Source organism: Aotus nancymaae, unplaced genomic scaffold (assembly GCF_030222135.1).
Source record: "Aotus nancymaae isolate 86718 unplaced genomic scaffold, 86718_ANA_hifiasm-v0.15.2.pri h1tg000018l, whole genome shotgun sequence".
Lineage (NCBI taxonomy): Eukaryota > Metazoa > Chordata > Mammalia > Primates > Aotidae > Aotus > Aotus nancymaae.
In genome coordinates this window covers 5,921,719-5,933,878 of record NW_026988430.1, presented here as the reverse complement: position 1 = coordinate 5,933,878, position 12,160 = coordinate 5,921,719, and the positions used below count along the sequence as shown (strand labels likewise).

The 12,160-nt window shown below is 58.5% G+C and overlaps 1 protein-coding gene across 1 annotated transcript in view; it reads left to right on the top strand.

Annotated features, from left to right (window-relative positions):
• The window catches only part of ABR (ABR activator of RhoGEF and GTPase), a 159,275-nt gene that overhangs the window by 45,114 nt on the left and 102,001 nt on the right, over positions 1-12,160 (top strand). The window contains exon 2 of the mRNA XM_064378165.1: positions 1,237-1,421. Within this exon, the coding sequence (XP_064234235.1) occupies positions 1,237-1,421 (185 nt within the window). The remainder of the gene's footprint in view (positions 1-1,236; positions 1,422-12,160) is intronic.

Below are 12,160 nucleotides of genomic sequence, written 5' to 3'. Positions count from 1 at the left end.
CCATGGGGAGGACGAGCTGGGGGAATCCATGCTGGCAGATGACAGGGCAGGCCCAGCCAGCGCCCCTCACACAGTGCGGGACCGAAGCTGCCTGGCAGTAGTCGGCCTGGAGTTTCTCGGGGAGAGTTTAACAAGTGGACGCTGCTGCTGCCAGTGGGCAGTCCCTTGTGTAGGAGGCTCTGCTGGCCCTGGGGCTGCCAGGGAGTCTGGGGGATGGGCACAGTGATGGCGTCTCCAGTACCCACGGCTGGCAGTGCCCGCTCCGTGCGGAGTCTTACCCCTGCTCCGAGGTAAGTGTGGGGGGTGTCCATGCTCCCGCCAGCCCCAGAAGCAGCACCCCACACTCTCCATTCCTGGCTGTGGGGGCCACGGCTGGTGGAGGCAAACAGATCAAGGGGTCAGGGCCGGTGGGAGGGTCTTCCTGGGTGCAGGGGCCTTTCCGAGGCCGTCTTTGTAACCTTTTGGGAAGATGTGAAGCCCCGGGTGCTGCCCTGCACCCTTCACTGCACTGGCTCAGCGTGCACTGGCTCAGCGAGAGGGATGCCCCGGGCCTGGGCTCTGGAGCCGAGTGGTGCTGGCAGCCCCAGGTGGGGGGTGTTAACGGGCTGAAGTCCGCGGCCGCCTGCCTTCCCTCCTCCTCTAACTGAGCCCGCCTTGGAGTGATGGAAATCAGCGCTGGCTCCGAGGAGTCTGCGGGGCGCCCCGTCCCTGCCAGGCCTGGCACCACCTCCCCGCCCACGCCCTGCTGCCCTGGGCGCCGTCCTCCGCGCAGGGCCTCGTTCCGAGGGCTGAGGGCTCCCCCCGGTCCCCCAAGGGAGTGGGATCAATACAAATGGCTCCCCGGGGAGGAGGGCGCAGGAAGTGACATGGCCCGGACCGCCCCCACCTCCTATTCCCTATAAAAAGCAAAATGGTGACTCAGAGGAGAGTTGGACGCGTCCTGCCTCCTGCTCCCTCTGTTAATTTGTACACTCAGAACTCGGCAGAAGGCAGAGGAAACGGCAGCTTGAAACGCGCGGCTGCCACGCTGCTCCGTGGGGAGCCACAGCCAAGCCACCCTCCCCGACGCCAGCAGCCCCCGCCGGGACCCGACCCCGCGCAGCCCCAGCCGGGCCGGCGCGGATGGTGCGGCAGGGGCCATGGCAGCCGGGGGCCGTCGGCGGCGCCCACTGCGCTACCAGTCCCTGGCGGCCCTGGTGGAGGATTCTCAGTGGCCTTTCTTGTTCCTTGTCTCAGACTTCAGCTACGCGGCGGACGACTACGACGCCGAGGGGCATGAGGAGCAGAAGGGGCCCCCCGAGGGCTCGGAGGCCATGCCGTACATCGACGAGTCGCCCACCATGTCCCCGCAGCTCAGCGCCCGCAGCCAGGCCGGCGGCGACCGCGTCTCCCCGACTCCGCCCGAGGGGCTGGCTCCTGGGGTAGGTACCCCCCGCGTTTCCTTCTAGGGCTGGGGGGCCGGCTCTGCTCGGTGGTCTCGAGGGGATAGGACTGGAGACGCTGGGACCCGTCTGGGGCCCGCTCAGGCTCAGGCTCCCTCCCACCTGCTTTGCCAGCGCTGCCCTTCTCTCCCCTCTGCCCCCCTCTGCCCCCCTCTGCCCCCCAGGCCTCCGGACCCCTCCCCGCCTCTTGGAACTTTTCCCTGTCAGCCCCTCCTCGGGAGGACCAGGCTGCACACAGGCCTGCGGGCTCCAGGTGTTCGGATGCCGCCCCTGCAAAGCCGAGGCTGCACCTGGTGCTCCTTCCCTGTGGGGCGCAAGGAGCGGCCCCTCCGGGCCCGTCCGTCCACTCTGGAAGGGAATAAAGCCGGCAGCGTCACTCTCCTTGTTGACGGAGATGAGAGCTGTGCTGGGGAAGGGGTGCGGAGCGTGCTCTGAGCCGGGCAGGGACAGAGCCTGGGGGGTTTGCCGTCCTGGCCATTAACGCTGTTCCCGGTGACAGGCCAGGCTGGCCGGGCGCAGCTGTGTGGGCGCTTCTGAGACACGTGAACGAGCAAAACAGATTCCGGGGGCCTGTGCCCGGAGCTGGGAGAAGCATCCAGGCCGGTCCTGTGGCGGAGGTGTGTGTGGCAGGGGCGGTGGGAGTGCCTGGCCTCGCTTGGTCTGGTCGTCCGGGCGTGTTTTGTGGAGGTCTCTCAGTTCTGCCTTCTGGCTTCCCCAGAGGAGCGATCCCTGAGACCTCATGTGCCACCTCTTCCTCTTGGGGGGGCCCGTGCCCCCCACTCCGGCCGAGGCTGCCTGGACGCTCCCATTTAGGAGAACCCCCTGCCCCTTCCCTTGCCAGCCTCCTTGGCCTCCCTCCACCCCCCTGCAGAGCTCTCACCCCCCCTCTTCACACTTGGGGGGTGGGAGGGGCTGTTATAGCCTTTGGTAACCAGGGCCTTGGCAACGGGCTTCCCACTTGGGGGAAGCCACATTGTTGCCATGGCAACGGAGGCCGAGGCAGAGCTTAGCACAGCCCAGCAGGGCAGGCCTGGGAAGGGCTGGCGGGGAGCAGTAGGAGATGGAGGGGCTGGTGAGGGTGAGGGTCAGCATCGGGACCCCCAGCTGGCATCCTCGAGTGTTGCTGACCCGCAGGGGCAGGTTTTTCACCCCGGCCCCCAGAGGCATCAGGCTCAGGATACAAATAGTAACCCAGCAAGGCAGAGCGGGTGTTTGGGGACCTGAATGGAGGCCACCCAGGGGACAGCAAGAAGGAGACTCGCTCCTATCCCTGCCCTCAGCTCCTGACCACAGCAGGGCTCAGTGCCGGACCTGGGGACTCAGCGCCCACCCACTGTGCACAGCTGTGGGAAGGTGCTGTGGAAGATGCTGCGGAATCCCGGTGTGGGGCAGGGTCTTCACCGCCGCCTGTCCCCGGGATCCCGGTGTGGGGCAGGGTCTTCACCGCCGCCTGTCCCCGGGATCCCGGTGTGGGGCAGGGTCTTCACCGCCGCCTGTCCCCGGGATCCTGGTGTGGGGTAGGGTCTTCGCCGCTGCCTATCTCCAGGCCGGGCCACCTCCCTCTTTGCTCCCTGTCCCCAGTCCCTGTCACGTGACCACCCTGCTGACTCCCCCCTCCCCGCCCCCGTGTGCGTGGATAATTCCTCAGGCCACCAGGTTTCTTCTGTTGGGAGACAGATCACGGGTGTCACACTCCGAGGCTTCGGAGTCTTTGTGGCTGGTGTTTTGCGTGGTGGCTCACCACGGACCACCTTGGTGTGAGGACCTTGAAATCCAGAGATGCTGGAGTGACAGCCCCTAAAGTGCTGTAGCCCTCAGGGTTGATGTTTACACCGTTGGTTACAAGCCACGCAAGAAGGGGCAGGAGGGAGCAGCTGTCCAGCCTGGGATCGCCCCGCAAAGGCTCTGTCCCGTGCACCTGCCTTCCCTCCTGGGGCAGCGTTTCTGCCCCTTCTGCTGGGTCACTTGCCCCACCTAGTGGACTCTGCTAGTATTGCTACTTACACGGGCGCCTGGAGGGAGCTGACCCCCGTTCCTGAGTCCTTGGGGATGTTTTGGTTAAAGAATAATACAAGACTGAAGTTTCTGCAGCTTGGCTTGCTTATTTGGCCAAGCAGGTCCCCTCCCCTGCCAGGCTTCCTGCCGAGACCTTGGGAACAGCGGGGACTTCTGGACCAAATCAGACAATTGTTCTAGGTATTCGGATATCTGGCTCTGGCCAACGGAAAGCCAGAGGTTTAGGCTGTTTCTTTTTCTTTCTTTCTTCTTTTTTTTTATTTGAGATGGAGTCTCACTCTGTCGCCCAGGCTGGAGTGCAGTGGTGCAATCTCTGCTCACTGCAACCTCCGCCTCCCGGGCTCAAGTAGTTATCTACCTCAGCCTCCCGCGTAGCTGGGATTACAGGCACCCGCCACCACGCCCAGCTAATTTATGTATTTTTAGTAGAGACAGGGTTTGACCATGTGGGCCAGGCTGGTCGCGAACTCCTGAATTCAGGTGATCTGCCCGCCTCGGCCTCCCAAAGTGCTGGGATTACAGGCGTGAGCCACCTTGCCCGGCCTCCAAGGTTTAGCCTTTGTGTTAGCGTTCTCTAGAGAAACGAGACCAAAAGTGTGTGTGTGTGTGTGTGTGTGTGTGTATTTCTACATATGAAGAAATTTTTAAGAAGGAGTTGATTCATGTGATTATGAAGGCTTAGAAATCCTAATCGCTGCAGTCAGTTGCTGGAGACCCAGGACAGCCAGTCTGAAGTCCCCGTCCAAGTCCAAAGCCCTGAGAATGGGAGAGCCAGTGATGTCCATTCCAGCTGGAAGCCAGCAGGCTCGAGGCGCAGGAAGACCCAGTGTTTCAGTCCTAGTGGAAAGGCTGGAAAAGGCCAGCGCCGAGCTCAGGCTCAAGTGGTCAGGCGGGAGGAGCTCCCGCTTACTCTGCCTTTGTGTTGATTGGGGTGTTCCTCGGACTGGATGAGGCCCACCCACACTGGGGAGTGCGCTCTGTTTTACCCAGTCTGCCAACACAGATATCAGCCTCATCCCAAATGCCTCACAGATATGTCCAGATTAACGTCTGGACAAACATCTGGCACCTTGCGGCCCAGTCAGGCTGACCTAGAAAATGAACGTCACACTGGTACTCTCTCAGCAGCCCAGGGTGGAAAACATGCGAGATTTGCACAGATGAAAATCCATGACTCAGATCAGGCGCGGTGGCTCACGCCTGTAATCTCAGCACTTTGGGAGGTCGAGGCGGGCAGATCACCTGAATTCAGGAGTTCGCGACCAGCCTGGCCCACATGGTCAAACCCCATCTCTACTGAAAATACAAAAATTAGCTGGGCATAGTGGCTGGTGCCCGTAACCCCAGCTACTTGGGAGGCTGAGGTGGGAGAATCGCTTGAACTCGGGAGGTGGAGGTCGAAGTGAGCCGAGATCATGCCATTGCACTCCAGCCTGGTGACAGAGCGAGACTCCATCTCAAAAGGAAAGAAAATCTGCTTGTTAGCTGTGAGACACTGGGCACATGTCCTCACACTGCAGAGCCCCAGTCAGCGCCAGGCCCGGATCTCCGAAGTACACAGCCCAGGGCCATCACGGCTCACGAGACTTTTCCCATCAGACGGTAGAGGGCTGGGGGACCAAAGCACCACAAAGACCCCGTCTAGTAAGTATCAGCTGCACAATGACTGAACCTGCTTTCTCAGTCCACCTCCTTTCTGCCAAGTGGGGTGGCCCCAAGGAAGCCGGGTCTCTGTGGTATTGGCAGGACGTGCTCCTCCCCCCGCGTCACGCCTTCCACAGCCTTGCTCTCCGCCCTTGTCTTCATCTGTGTCCCCAAGATAGGCATCCCGCAGAGGTGTCAGGATGAAACCCAAAGGCCTGCCCCACAAGCCCTCCCGAGTCCAGGCTGAGCAGGGCACCACGGCAGGGCCGGGGCCACAGACTGCTGGTGGCTGCATTCAACGGAGAGTGCCCGGTTTCACGCTGAGAAGGAGGGGCCAGGACGCATGTCACCTGACACGTGAGGATGTAGGGTCCTAAGCCAGGACCCTGGTCTTACAGAAAATGCCACATGGCAGAGAGTCCTCTGTGTCCTGTCTGGGAAGCTTGGTGAAAAGGGGCTACAAGGCAGAGAGAAGGTCTGGGTTTTGCCCCAGCTCTACGACTATCTCCCTGTGTGGCCTGAGAGTTGTCCCTCACCTCGCCCTGAGCTGCAGTTTGCTCATCTGTAGAGTGAGGACGCTGAGAATTTCCTCCTGCCTGACCTCACACTCAAACCTCACAGCTGTTGTGGTTTCTGTGAGATGGTGTTTGGCAGAATGCTTTGTCAATGTGAAATTGAAATGGGGGTTAGACTCTGGGGTCCAGGCTTCAGCCTGCAGGAGAATCTGAAGATAAGGGTGGAGGTGAATTGAAATCCTCACCATCAGCTGGGCGTGTGGCTCATGCCTGTCATCCCAGCACTTTGGGAGGCCAAGGCGGGTAGATCACCTGAGGTCACGAGTTCGAGACCAGCCTGACCAAAATGGTGAACCCCGTCTCTACTAAAAATACAAAACAATTTAGCTGGGCGTGGTGGCAGGTGCCTGTAATCCCAGCTACTGGAGAGGCTGAGGCAGGAGAATCACTGGAATCTGGCGTGGGGGCAGGGGTCGCGGTGAGCTGAGATCGTGCCACTGCACTCCAGCAGCCTGGGGGACAGAGTGAGGCTCTCTCCATCTGGAAGGAAAAAGGAAAAAATCCTCACCATCGTCCGTTTCATCCCCCTCTTCCTCCTCCTTCTCCTCATCACAGCTGCTTAGAGAGGCTCGTACTGAACCTTTATGTGTGTGGTTTCATTTAAGGCCTTCAGCAACTCTGTGAAGCAGGTGTTGTGACCACCTCTGTGTTACGGGTGAGGAAAGTGAGGCGCAGAGGTGACGTAATTTGCCTTAGATGAGCTGGGCATGGTGGTTCACTCCTATAATGCCGTCTGCATGGGAAGCCGAGGCAGGAGGATCGCTTGAGCCCAGGAGTTGGAGGCTGGAGGTGCTCTGATCACGCCTGTGAGCAGCCATTGTCCCCCAGCCTGGGTGACAGAGCAGGACCTTGTCTCTTAATCATAACCATTAATATGATTGTCATTGTTTGTCCAAGGCCATGCCACCAGCGGGGCCAGAGCTTTATTGAAACTCGGGTTTCTGTGGTGCCTGAGTCTGCACAGTCCCCAGGCCCGCTCACATGCCCTCCCTTGCGAAGCTCTCACACCCATCCCGCCGCTGACCCCTTTGCGGTTTGGGAGGTGTGCACAGTCACTTGTGGGGTGCGTCTGCCCTGTGAGATCAGGACCTTAATCCCTGATCATCTCTGTGGCCCCCAACAGAAGCTTCTCAGCACTTAGGGCTTCTCAACTGGTATTTGTGGAATGGAACCAAGTAGTTCTGGGATGTTCAGTCAGGAGGAAGGGAGGAGCAAAGGAAGGCTCAGAAGATAACGCTGGGAAGAAGTCAGGCTCAGGAGATAACTCTGGGAAGAACCCAGGCTCAGGAGATAACACTGGGAAGAATTCAGGCTCAGGAGATAACGCTGGGAAGAAGTCAGGCTCAGGAGATAACACTGGGAAGAACTCAGGCTCAGGGCTGGGAAGAACCCAGGCTCAGGAGATAACACTGGGAAGAACTCAGGCTCAGGGATGGGAAGAACCCAGGCTCAGGGCTGGGAAGAACCCAGGCTCAGGAGATAACACTGGGGAGAACTCAGGCTCAGGGCTGGGAAGAACCCAGGCTCAGGAGATAACACTGGGAAGAACTCAGGCTCAGAAGATAATGCTGGGAAGAACTCAGGCTCAGGACTGGGAAGAACTCAGGCTCAGGAGATAACACTGGGAAGAACTCAGGCTCAGGGCTGGGAAGAACTTGGGCTCAGGAGATAACGCTGGGAAGAACCAGGGGATAACGATGGGAAGAAATCGGGCTCACGGCTGGGAAGAACTGGAGCCTCCTCTTCCCTTTTTGGTCTCTCTGAAGGCTTGGGGCTTGGGATTCGAGGTTGCTGATAGTGAATCAAGAAGCTGCATAGGAGCCAGGAGCTCCTGAAGTGGTGGCCACTCCACTCCCTCCTCACTGCTCCGGACCCAGGTCGGGGGTCAGGGACTCCTTGAGTTTCAACCTCCACCCCCCAGCAGGCTGGACTGCGTTTCTCCCCTTCCTGGATCTTGGGTCCCTGCTGCAAAGAGAAGGACATGAGCTGGACCCTCCCATGCGCCAGGTGCTGTCCTAGGAGCCCAGGGGTTTCCCTGCCACCCAAGTCCTCCAGCCAAGGGGTGTCCCCGTTTAGTAGATGAAGACACTGAGGTCAGGGTGGCTCCTGGGCTTATCCCAGTTGGGAAGGAGGTAAGTGGGGAGTAGGTAGATAGTGCCTTGGTTATGACCCTCAGTCCCCATCCTCTCCCCTGTCCTCTCTGCCCCACCATCCTCTCTGGCCCCCTGTCCTCTTTGGCCCCCTGTCTTCTCTGCCTCCTCTGTCCTCACTGGCTCCCCTATCCCCTCTGGCCCCCCATCCCCTCTGGCCCCCCATCCTCACGGGCCCCCCATCCTCACTGGCCCCCCGTCCTCACTGGCCTCCCCATCCTCTCTGGCCCTCCTGTCCTCTCTGGGCCCCCATCCTCTCTGGCCCCCCATTCCCTCTGCCCCCCCATCCTCACTGGCCCACCATCGTCTTCTCTGGCCCCCCCTCCTCTCTAGCCTCCCATCATCCTGTCTGGCCCCCCATCCTCTCTGGCCCCCCATCGTCCTCTCTGGCCCCCCCATCCTCTCTGGCCTCCCATCGTTCTCTCTGGCACCCCATCCTCTCTGGTCCCCCATCCTCTCTGGCCCCCATCCTCTCTGGCCCCCATCCTCTCTGGCCCCCTGTCCTCTCTGGCCCCCTGTCCTCACTGGGCCCCGTCCTCTCTGGCCCCCCATTCTCTCTGCCCCCAATCCTCACTGGCCCACCATCGTCTTCTCTGGCCCCGCATCCTCTCTGGCCTCCCATCGTCCTGTCTGGCCCCCCATCCTCTCTGGCCCCCCATCGTCCTCTCTGGCCCCCCCATCCTCTCTGGCCTCCCATCGTTCTCTCTGGCCCCCCATCCTCTCTGGCCCCCATCCTCTCTGGCCCCCCATCGTCCTCTCTAGCCCCCCCATCCTCTCTGGCCTCCCATCGTCCTCTCTGGCCCCCATCCTCTAGCCCCCCCATCCTCTCTGGCCCCACATCCTCTCTAGCCCCCTATCCTCTCTGGCCCCCCATCCTCTCTGGCCCCCCATCCTCTCTGGCCCCCAATCGTCCTCTCTGGCCCCCAATCGTCCTCTCTAGCCCCCCATCCTCTCTGGCCCCACATCCTCTCTAGCCCCCCATCCTCTCTGGCCCCACATCTTCTCTGGCGCCCCATCCTCTCTGGCTCCCTATCCCCTCTGGCCCCCCGTCCTCTCTGGCCCCCCATCGTCCTCTCTGGCACTTTGTCCTCTCTTCCCCCCCAGTCTCTGGCCCTCCCCCGTTCATGCCTGGCTGGGATCTTGCTCACCTGTCTGTATTGTTCATCTCCCTGGATGACCCACACCTGGCTGGCCTGGATCACCTGCCGCCGTCACGCCCCGTCAGGGATCTGCGCCTCTGGGCCGATGGCCCTCGAGCTGGTCTGTAATTATCCCCATTCTGTAGATGAGGAAACTGAGGCACAGGGAGCTTGGATGACATGCCCAGGTACACAGTTGGCAAGAGGCTGAGCTGGGTTCACATCCAGAGTGCCGGGCGTTTTGTTTGTTTTAGCTTGTTTCGCTATAAACAGTGTCATGTACCGGCTTCTCCTCAACATTAGCTTTATTTTACTTTATGTATTTTATTTTAATGTATTTATTTATTTATTTAGGGATGGAGTCTTGCTCTTTCGCCCCAGCTGGAGTGCAGTGGTGTGATCTCGGCTCACTGCAACCTCCGCCTCCCGGGTTTAAGAGATTCTCCTCCGTCAGCCTCCTGAGTAGCTGGGACTACAGGCACCTGCCACTGTACCCGGCTAATTTTTGTATTTTTAGTAGAGATGGGGTTTCACCATTTTGGCCAGGATGGTCTCAAACTGCTGACCTTATGATCAATCCACCTCAGCCTCCCAAAGTGCTGGGATTACAGGCGCGAACCATCGCATCTGGCCAATTTACTTATTTTTTATTTTTATTTTTTTCAAGATGGAGTTTTGCTCTGTCGCCTAAGGATTACAGTCATGAGCCACCTCGTCTGGCCTATATATTTTATTTTTTTTTTGAGACGGAGTCTCCCTCTGTCGCTGGAGTGCAGTGGCGCGATTTCAGCTCACTGCAGCTTCTGCTTCCTGGTTCGAGTGATTCTCCTGCCTCAGCTTCCTGAGTTGTTACAGGGTTACAGGGATGCACCACCATGCCCAGGTAATTTTTGTATTTTTTGTAGAGACAGAGTTTCAACATGTTGGCCAGGCTGGTCTCAAATTCCTGACCTCAAGTGATCCGCCCGCCTCGGCCTCCCAAAGTGCTGGGATGACAGGCGCGAGCCACCGCACCCAGCCTGCATTGGCTTTATGTAGTTGAACTCTATGATTTTGGAGTGACTTGTACTAGAACAGACAAGGAGAAGGCGGGGGAGGAGCAGGGTAGTCTGGAAGGCAGTGGACTTGGCTCCATCTGTGGCTATATTCATGGATGTGGTGGACCTGGCTCCATCTGTGGCCATATTAGTGGCTGTGGTGAACCTGGCTCCATCTGTGGCTGTATTAGTGGCGGCGGTGGAGTCAGCACCATCTGTGGCTCTATTAGTGGCAGTGGTGGACTCGGCACCATCTGTGGCTGTATTAGTGGTGGCAGTGGACCTGACTCCATCTGTGGCTGTATTAGTGGCTGCGGTGGACCTGGCTCCATCTCCGGCTGTCTTAGTGGCTGTGGTGGACCTGGCTCCATCTGTGGCTGTATTAGTGGCTCTGGTAGACTCGGCTCCATCTGTGGCTGTATTAGTGGCTGTGATGGACCTGGCTCCATCTGTGGCTATATTAGTGGCTGCAGTGGACTGGGCTCCATCTGTGGCTACATTAGTGGCTGTGGTGGACCTGGGTCCATCTGTGGCTATATTAGTGGCTGTGCCTGCCCTGGTACTTGCCCTTTACTGCCAGTTCCCATTGGCCCAGGAGCTGCTGAGCTTCATACAGTCTGGAGCTGGGGCTTGAGCTCCTGCCAGGGAAGTTGAGAGAGTCAGGGAGAAGCAAAGAGCCAGGGAGAAGCAGAGAGTCGGGGAGAAGAGGGTGCTTCCAGTCCAGGAGCAGCAGCTGTTAAGGCCTGGAGAGGAGACCGTGCCAGGCCCTCCGAGAGGTTACTGTCAACAGTGAAGTGGGTGAGTCATCCCCGGGACCCACAGCCTTGTTCGGCTGCCATGGTGGCTTCCTGCTGGGCACAGAGCGAGCTGTGTTTCAGAAAGAGTCACCTGATGTCAGCGGAGGGTGCATGAAGAATGTCCCTCACCTTTGCTTCAGATCCTTCAGCACCTTCCCTCTGCCCGTGGGCACAGCCCAAACCCTTTGCACAGCCGTCAAGGCCTGTCTGACCTGACCGCGTGACCCTGCCTACCTGTGCGGCCTCATGACCAACTCCCTCCTAGAATGCGAACTCTCACAAGAGAGAGATTTCGTCGGTTTTGGAACAAAACTTTTGCTCATTGTGGTCTCAGTACTGTGCTTGTCACACAGTAGGTGCTCAGTAAACACGAGCAGAATGAATGCAGGAGCAGCCAGACCCAGTTCACGTCACCGCCTCACACAGCCTCTTTCCTGTCTGTCTCCCAGCCCCGCCGGCATCTCTAACCACTGCTCTGTTTTTTATTTTTTGAGACAGAGTATTGCTCTGTTGCTCAGGCTGGAGTGCAGCGGTGCAATCTCGGCTCACTGCATCCTCCACCTCCCGGGTTCAACCAGTTCTCACGCCTCAGCCTCCTGAGTAGCTGGGATTACAGGCACCCACTACCACACCTGGATAATTTTTATATTTTTAGTAGAGATGGGTTTCACCATGTTGGCCGGGCTGGTCTCAAACTCCTGACCTGGTGATCCACCTGCCTCAGCCTCCCAAAGTGCTGGGATTACAGGCGTGAGCCACTGCGCCCAGCCCACTGCTCATTTTTAGATCCAAGTTTTTTGTCACCTCCTCCAGAGAGCCTCCCATGACTCCCTATCGGCCAGGTCAGAGGTGCCGTGGGTTCCTTCAGAGTCCACGCTCATTCCCAATTGTAGCACCTCTTTTTTAACTTCATTTTCCCATTACGTCACTAAAAATTCTAATTCTGTAGAGACACATAATATAGAAAGAGAAAGTCTCCTCTCGTTGCATCCAACAGAGAGAACCTCTGCTAAGAGTCAGTTACACATTTCTCCTTATTTTTGTCCACCAGTAAACTATATGCATAGGCGAGGCGCAGTGGGAGCCTGTGGCAGGAGGATCACTTGAGCCCAGGAGTTTGAGACCAGCCTGGCCACATGTTGAAACTCTGTCTCTACAAAAAATACAAAAATTACCTGGGCAAAAAATACAAAAATTACCTCAGCTCTACAAAAATTTTTAAAAATTAGCTGAATGTGGTGACATGCGCTCATGGTCACAGCTACTTGGGAGGCTGAGGCAGGAGGATTGCTTGGGCCCAGGAAGTGGAGACTGCAGTGAACTGTTTGTGCTGCTGTGTTCCAGCCTGGGAAACAGAGAA